Source organism: Lytechinus variegatus, chromosome 13 (genome assembly GCF_018143015.1).
Source record: "Lytechinus variegatus isolate NC3 chromosome 13, Lvar_3.0, whole genome shotgun sequence".
Taxonomy (NCBI): Eukaryota; Metazoa; Echinodermata; class Echinoidea; order Temnopleuroida; family Toxopneustidae; genus Lytechinus; species Lytechinus variegatus.
In genome coordinates, this window is record NC_054752.1 from 10,457,730 (window position 1) to 10,472,452 (window position 14,723).

Sequence of the window (14,723 nt, forward strand, 5' to 3'; positions counted from 1 at the left end):
TGTTATTAATTTTTGTTATTATATTTTTATACTCTTTAGCAAAAATTAAATTAAATTGACTAAATTTATAAATATTTTTGAATTTTTAAGGGAATTTTTTAACAGTTGAATCCATCCTAAAACTCAAAAAAAGAAAACTTATCTGATCGATTTAGCTAAAGAACATGGCGGAGAACATGGACTCGCCGACGGTGGCAGAAGAAAATCCTGACCCTGTTACAAATGGAGAAAAAACTGCTGGCAGTGAAGCAATAACTGAAACAGAGTAAGTGAAATAGTTATCAGTTCATTCAGCTATACACTGAAAATCCCCAAATACCATATGGACAACATGCAGGATCCTGCACAGCTGCACTTCATTTCCGTCCAGGCACTGCCAGGCCAGCCGTGTGCCCGTGTTCGGAAATGTTCATTCAATTCAACTGCACCGCCAGCACCGGCACGGTCTGGCGCCCCGGGGGCCTGTCCCGAACCCCGGGGCATTACCTCACCAGCTGCAATCGCGCTGAGCTGGGCTTGTGATGTAACTGATCGTGTGTTAATTGTGCCTAATAAGTAATATTAGAATCTTGTTGATGATGTTCCCAATTACGTGAGGAGTGAAATTGAAAGAAGAAGAAGAAAGAAATATTAAATTTGAAATGAGCAAAACTAGTTAGGCCTAAGTGAAAAGAAGAAGAGTGAAATTGAAAAATAAAATGAGATAAAAATTAAATAAAAATGAGTCAATGAGATCAAGATTAAGAAAAGAGATGGGGGAAAAGAAAGAAAAGAAAAGAGAAGAAAAAGAAAAGAATTGAAATGGAGGAGGGAAAGAGAACTGAAGACTAAGAAGGGAGGAGGAAGAAAAATGTAAAAAAAAGAATAGAAAATAATGAAAAAAGGAAGGAAAATAGGAGAAGAATAAGGAGGTAGAACTTAGGCCTTAGAAGCAGGAGGAGGTGGAAATAATAAAAAAAATATTAAGAGAAGGGATGGGACGTCAAGAAAGGAAAGAGATAGGAGGAGAAGAAAAAGAAGAATATAAGTTCAAAGAAGAATGACAAGAAGAAGAAGAATAGATGATAAAAAACCCCACAAGATTGAGAGGGAGTATGAAGAATTATTCAGAACAGGAGTAGAATGAAGACAAATGAACAAATGAGGAGGACAAGGAACTAGAGACGGGGGAAGGAGGGGAGAAGCTCTAAAAGAAATAATGATAGGACTCCTATTATAGGAGAAAAAAATAAAAATGAAAATAAAAAATAAAAACGAAAAGAAGAAGATAGAAAAAGAGGAATGTGAGTGACAAGGAATGGTGATAAAGAGGAATCTTACCTTTGTTGTGAAATAGTTTGTGAAAAAGCTGATAATGGAAAAACCTAAATTCATATTTCATCAAGTTTCTCCTCCCTAATTTAATTTCAAATCAAGCTTGATAAGATGTCCCCTTTCAAGCAAATATTGTTGGAAAGTATTCCATTGTTTGCATTGTTGATTGTGAAAAGTGATGAAATAAAATATTTGTCAGATAAGGGTTTGAATATGTCAATCCATGCTGAATGATTGAGGTAGATAGTATGACAATACCCTCTAAATGTCTCCAGGCTGTTGAAAATATATACCTTTTTGATACCCAACATGTTTGGATATTTCCTGCAAGGCTGCAAGTCTACCAAGTAACTGATAGCTGCAATGGCCTGTAGCAAACTGGTTTGAAATCTCTGTTTCTAGTCAGTATGCTACAGATCATCTTCTCGTTTGGGAGAAATTGAACTGGATGGGGGGGGGGTGGGATTAGGATTTCTGCTAAGTAAGGGTATAAGTACATATTGGGCTATTTCAGGGGGTAGACTAATCCAGATTGGACATTGATAGAACTTTGGAAACTATTTTTCCCAAATCTGAACTAGGACTGCCCAACTTTGGCAAAAGGAAGCAAGTGACACATCAGTCGAATTTGAGTTTTTGTTGTTTCTGAAACACACTGTACATTGCACATTAAGGAAAAATTTGGGGAAGAAATGATCGTTCGATGGAAAGATTTGTTCAAAGAAAACATGCTGTTAAAATTGCATTGACGCCTGTATGACGAACACACATTGCTCATTTACAACATATTGTACTTTTGTAACTTGCGTCCTTTTGCCAGAGTATGGCAGAGGAGTGGACATGTCTGTGGTATACTGACATAATGTAATACACTAGACTTTCTCTCTTGCTCTCTCTCTTGCTTTAATAGTCCTACCAGTAATTTAGACGAAGAACAGCCTTCAACCAGTCAGCAAGGAGCCACAGGTGGAGCGGACGATGGAGGAAAGGACAAGAAAAAGAAGAAAAAGAAGAAGAAGAAGGCAGATGGGGCTTCAGGAGGGGCTGCGACGGGGGTAGACCAGATTGATTCCCGCGTTAGTCAGGTAATTCCTTTATTCTTTTGATTTCTAGGCCTCCGTTCCAATATGATTCAATATGATTTTGCAATTAGTCTTATTCAATCAGAATCAAACCCACTTGGTGCACATGTACCATACTCTCAATTCGGTCCAATTACCTTTTGTTCCAACATTTAATTGGTCTGATACTTGTTTGTTTACAGTAGTCTAATGCCCACATAGTCTCAATTACCCCTTTTTACTCTTTGTCAAATGAAAATGTGGCTCATACAGTACTGTTTTGCACTTTATCAAGTGAAAATTTGGTTCATGAACAGTTCATCTATTCATAGATTGAGTGACATTAGACCAAGTTGACAAAAAAATTAGACAAAAATTGAAAATAGAGAAACTGGTAAATGGGCTAAATGAAAGTAAATTACCAAATTGTCAGAGGACAAAAAGGTTGTCGACCAACTAGGACTCAGATGAGACCAAACTTTTATACAAAATGGACACAAGTTGCAATTGACCCCATTTACATGCTTTTTGCCAAGCAAATGAGATTTTATTGGCATGTGCATCCCTATTTAATCAACCAGGTACATGTAGTTTCCAGTTAGGTGCCTGAATCTGGGCTTATTATGAAAGATTACTGGTACCCACAACCACAATAAATGTTCTCCAAATATAGCTGACATCTTTGAACTGAGATATATAAGTAAACAGGAAAAAATGAAAATGAAATTATATTTTGATAAGATGATGATGTTGCTAGTGATGGTAATGGTGATAATGATGATGTGAATATGATGGTAATATTAGTTATTGCAATAACGCTAATCATGAAAATTATAAGGATCATGATACAATGATAATGACAATGATTCATAAAGATTTTATTAATGATGATAGTGATTGTTAGAGTGGTGATAATCACAATAATTGTTTTAAATATGGTGATTGATGATAACAGTATTACTCTCTTATTTTCAGAATCCTCAGCTATCCATGTCAAAGCTAAAAGCTGCCATGGAGTTTTTTGTTCCACAGGGGCCTGCAAAGAATATGGACGAAGCCAAGAAAAAGACCTACAACTTCTGGGCAACACAACCTGTTCCAAATTTGGGTAAGTAATTTCTTCATTTTGTTTTCTATCAGTGAGTAATTGATGAATGGAGTACACTTGTAGTTGAATTATTAAAGTCGTTCAAATTTTCCTGCATTTATAATTTGATAGTCTGTTGCTATTTGATGGATTTTTGCTCAAACCTCATTAATATCGTTCTTTTATTTTCTATTTTTTGAGAACTTAATCAATGTTAGGGGAACTTCCTATATTATAGTCTGAACTACATTAGAACCATGCAAATTTAATTAAAAATTGATATGAAAATTTGTATAAAGTGCTTTATAGATTTGGTATATTATTATTATTATGTACTATAGATTCTTATTCATTTGTCAAAAAATAAACTCAATCATTTTCCTGTTCCTCCCGTTTAAACTGTGAAGAGATATGCCTTTAGAGAGATATGCCTTTAAAAGCTAACTTAGAATAGGATATGTTGTGACATTAGATGATGGTATGAACAATGGTGTTGGTAATTTATTTATGTATTTATGTATTTATTTATTTATTTATTTATTTATGTATTTATTTATTTATTTATTTGTGTATGAGTGTGTTTGTGTGTTTATTTATCTATTTATTTATTCATTCATTCATTTTGGGGGTCTTTATTCATCAATTCGTTTAGCATTCATTGTGTTTTTGTTTTGTTTATGCAGAAGAGAATGTTTCTATGGAAGTAAATGAAGCTGTAGAACCAGACAAGACCGAAATCAGGAAAGAACCTTACTCGTTACCTAATGGATTTTCATGGGATACTCTTGATATACACAGTGAAGCAGAAGTATGTTTACATATAAATAGTAATGATAATAATAATAATAATGTTATAATAGTAATAATGATAATGATAATAATGAAGATGTTGATGATGATAATGAAATAGTGGAAGAACACATGAACATGTATGCTTTACCTGAGACTTTAGTTAGGTGCTCTCTGCTTGGCTGCTAAGTTGTGAAGTGGCTTGGAAGTTCTGAGCAGAGACATTCTTTCTATTGTCAATGGTATTCCATTCAGGTATCCATCTATTGTTCTATTGTCATTGGATGGGATGTAGATTACTAGGGAGCATGTACACTACATTGGTTTGTACATTACAGCTGGCACTTCTATTTATAGGTTCTTCAATAAACACTAGTATAAAGCCCCCTACAAATGTTTTCATTATTATTATTCAATAGTACATAACAACTGTGACAAAAAGTTTATTGTAAAAATATCAGAAATAATAATAGAATGTATTGAAGAAGGTTTGAGAAAAGTCTACCAAAGAATTAGAAAAATATTAGAATTCAAATTATTTGATTTGTGATGTCATATGCGAGCAGCATTCCTATGTAGTGAATGGTAAAAAATTGATGGTATGTCATTTTCTCAGAAAATTGAAAATTGTTTTTACTCTGTCTTTTGTAGATCAATAGACAATCAGTTTACACCCGATCATGAAAAAAAAAAAAATTAAGTCATAAGGAACCATGAAAAAAATGAAATTCATGCATTTTATATTACATAGCATATGGGGCAGATGCTTGTCTATCATGATGTCACAAATGCAAAACTTATAATTCCAATAACTTTCTGATCTTTAATGGATATTCCTCAAACCTTCACTAATATTTTTATTATTTTTGTCTGCTATGTTTCCCAACAAAATTTTCTTCAGGGTGAACTTCCCCTTTAATGTCCCTCAGATATGTATTCTGCCTATTGCTCCGTGATTTACCTACTTCCCATATTTCTATCTCCTGTTTCAGCTCAAAGAATTGTACAACCTGTTGAATGAAAATTATGTAGAAGATGATGACAATATGTTCCGTTTTGATTACTCTGCAGAATTTCTTCAGTGGTGAGTTGTTTTTTTTCAATTGAAATTTAGATTCTCCTTCAAACGATTACTGTCCATTAATGATAATGCAGTGTCACTCTGACTTGTTTGATGCACCTGTAACTTTGACTGAGTCCTTGTATCAATCAAAGACTGAGAATTGTAAGTACTATAAATCTAATAAAAGAGTAAATCAGGTAAAATGCAGAGGCATGTATACTGTTTCAGAAAGAGTTATACATTCTATTTTATTATTGATTTGTGGAAAATATATGAAATTGTTACTAATAGGATAAATAAAGATGCTGCTTTACTTCTCAAGTCTGAACATTTAGTGTTGCCTAATGTTATGTTCACCGAATTGCTTTTGATAGGCTTTCTTCAACCAGTATGTACTCAGCTCTGGTACGCAGATCACTATGCAGATATATGACAGCTCTATGACTAATGTTAAAGGAGGAGTGAACTGTGTGTGTTCTGTAATTTACTTTGTGCATAAAGAACTAGTCTTAAAATGTACCTTTCAGACAACTATACTATACTTGTAGAGAAACTATGTATAGAAACTAATTTTTCTCTTCAGGAAACATACTTGTGCTATTTGGTAATATAATTATTGTAGTATGGATGTTAGGTGTAGTGAATTAGTGTTTTACTATTCAAGTGGGTTTATATTAAAAGGTACAATGCTGAGAATGGTGCATTATGGGTTAGTAAACTGGCCAGATTATGGGTTAGTATACTGGCCAGATATCAGTAGTTCGGACCTTTTGAATTTTTTTTAGGAAACTCTACAATGCACCAATTTCTTTGGAAATGGAAGTCAAATCACAATGACGGCATCGGAATCTCTTGGCTCCGGACAATGACATATTTCCAATTGTTCTTCCATGGGAAATCTTCGGATGATCTGCTCTCCTAGTCCACCAACTTTCGACAAAAGCCTCATTGTGATTTTAATTGCATTTTCAAAGGAATCGATGCGTTGTAGAGAGTTTCCGCATAGTAAAAGCGAAAACTCCCTGTTGAGGACTAAAGGTGGCTCCTGGTTCATATCCACGTTAATACATTTTGTATTTTATCTTCTAGGGCCTTGACACCACCCGGGTGGTTAAGAGATTGGCATTGTACAGTACGGGTCAATACAAACAAGAAGCTAGTAGGATTCATAAGTGCAGTACCAGCAAGGATCAAAGTCAATGGAAAGTAAGTTAAATGGTCACACCACATTTGCTCCGGTCTTCATATCTCAGAAGGCATCTAGGTTTAGAGTAAGGAGTGTAATTGAGTTTTTGGTTCAGAATAATGTAAACATAACGATTATGGTTTATTTAGTTTTGGAGGTTAGATTTTATGTTCTGCTAAAACATGCATATTTTCCATCGGAGCAATTGTCGCCGGAGCAAATGTCATGTACAACAATGATGATGACATGTTGATTATGATGGTGATGATGATTATGTTGGTGATGATTAAAATAATAGGATGAGAAGAAGGAGGCGGAGGAGAAGAAAAAGAAGGAGGAGGAGAAGAAGGAGGAGAAAAAGAGGGAGAACTAGGAGAAGAAGGAGAAGGAGGAGAGGAGGGAGAGAGAAGAAGAACCTTGATACAAAACCTAGGACTTTACAGATTTCTTATACATAATTACACTTATTTCATTATGTACACTAAGGAAAGCCCAATTACGGATGCACACTTTTGGTAAAGGGTGCTAAACTCATGCTTGAATGCAACACAGTGATCATGACATATTGATTATGATGATGAAAATAGTGATAATGAGAAGGTGAAGGAGGAGGAGAAGAAGGAGATTGGAAAACTAGGAGAAGGAGGAGGAGGAGAACTAGGAGAAGGAGAAGAAGAAGGAGGGGGGGGGGGGGGAGAAGGAGGAGGGAGGGAGAAAAGGAGAAAAAGAACCATGGTACAAAAGCACAGACTTAACAGATTTTTTATACCTAATTACCATTATTTCATTGTGTACACTAAGGAAAGTCCAATAATGGATACCGGTACACACTTTTGGTAAAGGGTACTAAACTCATACTTGAATCATTCAAGTATGAGTTGAATGCAACTCAATAATACAAGAATCTGCATTGTCCATGGTTTTGTACCATGTTACAGTTGAAATCTCTTGAGAATATAGGCCTTCATCTCTCCTGTACATTCCTATCTTGATATATTTTCTGTTATTTGAAGAATCATCCGGACAGTGGTGATCAACTTCCTGTTTTTGTTCATATGAAGCTATTAAAGATCAAAGCATGTAGCATCTGTAAATGATCTTGAGATTACAAGAATTTAATGAAAACAAATGTCAGGAAAATTTTGATACTCGTGTCTTCTTTACTTGATTCAATATTTTTTGTTACTCTTTGTAGAATTGTTCGGATGGTGGAGATCAACTTTCTGTGTGTCCGTAAGAAGCTAAGATCAAAGCGTGTAGCCCCCGTACTGATCCTTGAGATTGCAAGAATTTAATTCAAATGTCAAAGAAACATTCTGAAACTCATCGTGACATTTTTTACTTGATTAATATCTCATTATTTATTATTCTTCTTAGAATTGTCCGAATGGTGGAGATCAACTTTCTGTGTGTTCATAAGAAGCTAAGATCAAAGCGTGTGGCACCCGTACTCATCAGGGAGATCACGAGAAGAGTTCACCTTCAGGGTATATTCCAGGCCGTATACACAGCTGGCGTTGTTCTTCCCAAGCCTATCTCAACATGCAGGTCAGTTCCACTAACTTTCTTGGTTTTTTTTTCAAAAGCCTCCTTTCGAAGTTGAAAGCACAAAGTTATGATGATTAGGCAATGGTGCAGTTGTACATACCATTGTGTTTTTTTTTGAGTGGTAAATGAACTTCTGTTTCACTTAGTTTTCACATTCAATTTTGACCCCATCACATGTAGCTCTTAAATAATCTTATTCATCTATGGTAATGATAAACAAAAGTGGATGTAATATACTGCCTTTGTGGGTACCACTGGAAATGAGCTATATGTATGTGTTTGTGTAACCAATATATTATAGCTGGCTTTTTAAAGTGCTTTTTGCCTGAGGATACACAGCACTGCCATTATTACCGTGGATATAGTCGTGCTGCCTACAGGTGCTCTGGCATTCAAGGAATTCTTTCCTACTGGGTACCCATTCACCTCACCTGGGTTGAGTGCAGCGCAATGTGGGTAAATTTCTTGCTGAAGGAAAACGCCATGGCGAGGAAACGAACCCACGTCCCTCAGAATGAAAGACGAGAGACATAACCACTAGACCACGATGCCCCCACACATTATGTCTATGTAACCAATATTTGTCTGTGTAATGCTACTCTTTTGTACATTTTATATTGGAAAAATATATCATATTTTGAACATATTTTTCTTTCAGATACTGGCACAGATCACTCAACCCTAAGAAGCTAGTAGAGGTTAAATTCTCTCATATAGGTCGGAACATGACGCTGCAGAGGACAATTAAACTTTACAAACTTCCAGAGGTAATTAAAATATGTACTTAGCAAATTTACTGGGCATGCATGTTTATTTTCATGTTTCTTTTGGAGGAGATTTGAAGCCCTCCGTTCTATGTAAGGTAGAGTCACACCATTTGCACATTAAATAACCTACCTCTCTGTTAGAAACAGGGGGGGGGCAATTTTTTTTCCTGATGAAGTAGTTAAACTTTTTATTTACTCTATTTTAATTTGTAACTCAATCCTTAGATCATATGAGTAACATTAAGAAAACAAATCGTACCATGGAAATGTATAGAATATTGTGGAGACACTTATTTGACACATTGTATATTTTCTGTTGATAATTTTTTTTCTAGGAAACTAAAACACCAGGGCTCCGTCCTATCCAGCCAAAGGACATGAAGAAATGTCATAAACTACTCTCAGATTATCTCAACAAGTTCAAACTTGCACCAGTCTTTGATCTTGTAAGTATAACACGAAGATCCAATATTTATCACTTTCCCTTTGGAATTCTGCGATAAATTGCAAGACAATGTTTTCTCTAATATGTTGGAATTGTCAAATATGCTTCAAAACCGGAAATTTAACATATAAGAGCCTTGGAAAGCTGTGGTGTAGTGGCTCCGACTCTTGCCTTGTAATCAGAGGGCCGTGTGTTTGAATCTCGCTGCGGCCTAGCATCTTATAGCAAGGCATGAATCCACACTTTTCCACTCTCCATCCAGGTGCTAAATGGGTACGTCGTAGAATGTGAATGTCATTATAGCTTGTCCAGCATTGTGTTTGCCTCAATAGAGACTGGCTGGAATACTCCCAAGGGAGTGGAGGATGTGCATATGTTGTGTGACTGGTTGAATCCGATGACCAGGGTCCTGTAACACAAAGGTTAGCGATTGGTCGTAGAACCTTCTTCTACGATTGATTCCATATACTACAATGTACAATCAATCATGAAAATCAAGCTTACAATCAATCGCTAACCTCCGTGTTACGGGACCCAGGTTGATAATAAATCTGAAGAGTGCGAAGTTATGTACAGTGTATTAGGAAATGTTTCAGTTCCCTTCAAAACATAATTTTCTACGTAAAATTAAGTTTCTTGTGAGATATGACAATAATGTTGTTTTCTAAGAACAAACTGTTTTTATAATCACAATCACTCTCTCTGGGTCAATGCAGGAAGAATTCAAGCATTGGTTCACCCCTCGGCCAAACATCGTCAGTGCGTACGTGGCGGAAGTGGACGGTGAATTGACGGACATGATCAGTTTCTATACGCTGCCTTCTTCCATCATGCACCACCCCGTTCACAAGCAGCTCAAAGCAGCCTACTCCTTCTACAATGTCACCACCAAGTCATCGTGGGAGACGCTCATGCTCGATGCTCTCACCCTAGCAAAGCAGGTACGATGCCTTGTTAAAGGGAGCTTATCTTGTACGATCACGAAAGTTCATCTGTGTTGGTTGAAATTAGGAACAAGTTAAACTTTTGATCTCCACACAACGAAAAATCCGAAGAATTCCCTCTACATTTTTCAGCTGAGAAAGGTTGCAGTTACTGTTAGCAGCCGAAAATGTTGAGGGAATTCTTTGGATTTTTCCTTGTGTGGAGATCAAAAGTTTAACATGTTCTTGAGCTTATTGTGTGTTTTCATGAGACACCATCCAGATATAAATCACTGAGAGTAGAACAAGATTTATGACCAGGGGCCCGTTGCAGAAAGAGTTGCAATCAGTTGCAATCAATCGCAACTCTAAAAATCATACGCAACTTGATTTTCAACCAATCAACAGCGCGCATTTCTGACTTGCGATTGAGTTTTTGACTTGCGATTGATTTTTTACTTGCGTTTAAACGCAACTTTTTCTGCAACAGGCCCCTGCACACGTTATGCAATACCTACGGAAATATCATCATCTGCTGTAATCTTCAAAGGGCTCTGCAGCCTATCTCGAAGATGAAACAAAACAAAACAAAAAAAAAATCAAAATTTAATGCTCTGATTGAATTATTGCCAGAAAATTCTGTGCTTTTAAATATTTTTATGAAGTGCCTAGAAATATTATAAATATTGTTACCATCTGATTATTATTTTCTTGTTATCTTAATGACATAGGATGACTTTGATGTGTTCAATGCTCTGGATCTAATGGACAACAAGCAGTTCTTAGAAAAGCTCAAGTTTGGTATCGGCGACGGCAACCTTCAATATTACATTTATAATTGGAAATGTCCTACCATGTCACCTCATGAAGTAAGTCTATAATGATTCTGTCCTTTTTGCGATTGATCCGATCGGTCTTAACTATGGAAAGCCAACGGTGTAACGTTTCATATTGGAAATGTGCACAATGTCCATTTGTAAAAAAAAGTGAAGCGTAGTTATTTGTGAGGACAATGCATGCATTGGTATACATTGTATTAAGAAACTAATTTGAATAGACATAGATTTTTTATGTTGGGGTTGCTGGCTTTTTCATAGTTAAGATCGATTGATCAGATCATTCTTTATTATTAGTAAGATGGGGCTCTGGGGGCCTTTTCATAAAGCTGTTTGTAAGTTAATAGCGACTTTAAGAACGACCGGTGATCCTTTCTTGTGGTAAATGATATTCACCATTAAATGTTCATTGGTGATTATTTAGCGCGTAATGAGTTCACCAGTCGTTCTTAGTTCTTAACTTACGATCAGCTTTATGAAAGACCCACCTGGTGTCCAATCCAATTTCCATAAACCCACTTCATGTCAGATGATTAATCTGCATATCACTTTTAGAATGAAATTATCATTTTTACATTGAGGGTTATCTTTCAATAATTTAATTTGAAAGTTTTTTTTCCAACTTTGTTCTCATTTCTTTATTTCTGCATCAATTATGTCCTATCTCACTGTATGCTTTGACCTTCCTGACAACTGAAGATAATAATAATAATAATAGGCATTTATATAGCGCCATCTATCTAGAAATATTCTATTCCGAGGCGCGTTGTTATTATTATTATTATTACCCGGCTTTAGCTCGAGCTGCCTCTCAGCGCTCATGCATTCAAGGAATTAATCCTGCCGGGTACCCATTCACCTCACCTGGGTCGAGTGCAGCACTATGTGGATAAATTTCTTGCTGAAGGAAATTACGCCATGGCTGGGATTCGAACCCACGACCCTCTGTTTCAAAGTCAGAAGACTTATCCACTGGGCCACAACGCTCCATATTTATCTCTTGTCTTCTAGTTTGTTTATAAAGTTGTAATACCCTCAAATTATCCTGGCTTAGCCATTAGCAAAGTGAAGTGAGAATGAAAAAAAATGAGGATAGGACGTATTGACCCAGGTGAGGTGAACGGGTACCCGGTAGGATTTATTCCTTGAATCCTTTAGCGCCTATTAATATGGCGGCTCAGCTACAGCCGAGGTAATGATATGATACCAAGTATCAAAAGCGCAGTTGAGTGTATGCACATAGTAACTGCGCCATATAAATGGACATACCGTAAGTAACGGTGTATTAACCGCACCTTTTTCTCGGCGGGATAGAAGCAAAAGTCGGGGGTGCGGTTTATACACGGTGACGGGTCTGAGCCGGCCCGCCGTAACCCCTCCCGTACATGTACGATGTCTGCCAGTTCACAACACATCGAGTGGCCGGGCGTAGCCGCCCAGGCAATGTCGTTTAGAGGGGTATGAGCCGCGGGTAATGGGAAGCGATTATTACGATCTTAATTAAATGTTGTCCATAACAAACGCACCCACCTTCATGACACTAATTTTGACTTTATTCTCGATTCAAAGTAGTGAAGTTCCCTGGCTAATTTAAAAGAGACGCCAAGCATACTCGGTAATATTTTGTCACCGATGAGCGAGAGTTGAGTGAGCTTAGAGATTGCGTTGTAATGTGGTTATAGTGCGACTTAAGCTGGCGCTATTCAAAGTCCCGTTTCGCGCCAGCTTTTTTTTTCCTTCCTGTTTGCTTTTCATAAGATACCATGTAAACCACGCACGAGGGAGACGGCACGAAGCCGTAAAAAACAACTGGAAAAAATGTCAATTTCTTTGTTTCTTGAACCTTCCTGTAATCCCATATCCAAAATTCATGCTAAGACATTAAATTTCTGAAAATGGTAGTGAGGTTGTGATGCAAGAAATGTGAATGTTTCTTCCTCCTACGCTGGGAAAGACACATCATAATTTGATGTACTGGCATGACTGGTACTGTATCGTAGTTTGCAATGTAATAGCAGTGCTGTGTGTGTGCGTGTACACTGTGACTGTGAGGTGAGTGAGTGTGTAAGTTGCCAATATTGTCGGGATTGTTCTTTCTAACATTTGTAGATGAATTGATAAAGAACAGCAGATTTCCGCATACCGGTAATCTCTTTGGATACTTTGAAATCTTAAAATCTTAGATTTTGTTTCTTCGTACCTCAAATATGCATGTAAATGTAAGATTTTTTTTTTTTTTTTTTTAGTCCAAAGTTGGGGGTGCGGTTAATACACAGGTGCGGTTAATACACCGTTACTTTAATACGGTATTATTATTATTGAAATGTTGATTACCTTATAGAATTGCCATGTCATTTGATCTCCCCCCTTTTTCTTTCTCTCTTCAATTCTCTTCCACAGATTGGCCTTGTTTTACAATAGTTGGATGCCGATCGGATTGATGATCCTATTAGACTATAGTTAAATCTCTAGGATGTAGCCCAAGCCTTGATATATTCCACCTCTTGTCCAACCGAATTGGCTTCTTACCGTCGTTTCACTAAGATATAGAGCAGAGATGCAGTGACCTGGGTCCCCTTCTCACAAAGAGTTATGATTGATCCGATCCATGACAACTATGGACGGCCAGCAATGTCAACATCTTTTATGCATGTTTGTTCAAAATATTTTCTAGCTATGATGTATATTCATTCATCGTTGTCTTGAAAATTCTCTGTGCTTCTCTTTGTTTACAAAGAACATCGTGCACATTTCCTGTAGAAAAATTATGACACTGATGGATTTTCATAGTTACGATTGATTGGATCAATTATAACTCTTTGTAAGACGTGGCCCTGTATTCTGAAGTCAGGTTTAACTTAGACCACGGTCTAACTCTGTGCTATAATTATTGATAGCCAAAAATGTCAAAATTATTTTCTTTTGTTTACTGTGCTCTTTCCTAACTCATGAATGGTGAATTAAGCTTGTCTAAATTATCCTCCCGAAACAGTTAAGAATGATTTACGGGAGAAATGAGCTGATACATTGAAATCATACTGTTAAAAATTTGTGACACTAATGGTTATACATAGTTAAACCACAACTTAAAACCAGAGTTTTGATCAAACCCGACTTCAGAATACAGGCCAATGTGTTTTACCCACCAAAGTTGTAGCAACTGTGACAACGATCATTGTATTGCTTCTAATGATCTATGAAGGTATTTTTGCAAATATTTCCATTCCATATAAAATGGTCGGAGGTCGTAATTGTACCTTTTAATCTGCCTTGGTGAACTTGTGTCTCTGGGTTTGCTAGTCCGACCAGACTTCTACCCTTTTGTTACGACAGTTGCTATGGATTCATGAAATCACAGTTGATTGTAACCAACGTGCATTGATTTGGTATCAGTTATGAAGGATTACCTGGGCCCCGTCTTAAAAAGAGTCACGATTGATCTGATCGATCTCAATTGTATGGAAGTCCATCCATACCATAACTTTTTCTTCAGGAAATTTGCACAATCTCCTTAGTAAACAAAGAGAAGTACACTGAATTCTCAAAGAAACAATGAATGTATGAATATACGTCATATCTAGAAAATATTTTGAACAAATTTGCATTTTAGACGTTGACGTTGCTGGCCATCCATAGTTGCGGTTGATCGGATCAATCGCAACTCTTTGTAAGACAAGGCCCCGATCGAGTTCAGGAAGTAGAGG

The 14,723-nt window shown here is 36.6% G+C and overlaps 2 protein-coding genes across 2 annotated transcripts in view; one reads left to right on the forward strand and one right to left on the reverse strand.

Moving 5' to 3' along the window:
• Nucleotides 1-410, reverse strand: part of LOC121426420 (EF-hand calcium-binding domain-containing protein 1-like) — a 28,160-nt gene extending 27,750 nt beyond the window's left edge. The window contains exon 1 of the mRNA XM_041622717.1: nt 320-410. The gene's annotated coding sequence lies outside the window, so the exon portion shown is untranslated. The remainder of the gene's footprint in view (nt 1-319) is intronic.
• LOC121426419 (glycylpeptide N-tetradecanoyltransferase 2-like) lies at nt 132-13,659 on the forward strand. The gene is made up of 12 exons (XM_041622715.1): nt 132-265; nt 2,225-2,399; nt 3,351-3,483; nt 4,146-4,270; nt 5,244-5,335; nt 6,404-6,520; nt 7,878-8,048; nt 8,707-8,815; nt 9,151-9,261; nt 9,977-10,201; nt 10,915-11,052; nt 13,420-13,659. The coding sequence occupies exons 1-12, from the start codon at nt 165-167 to the stop codon at nt 13,438-13,440; spliced, it is 1,518 nt and encodes a 505-aa protein (XP_041478649.1). The 5' UTR covers nt 132-164; the 3' UTR covers nt 13,441-13,659.
• The last annotated feature ends 1,064 nt before the right edge of the window (nt 13,660-14,723 follow it).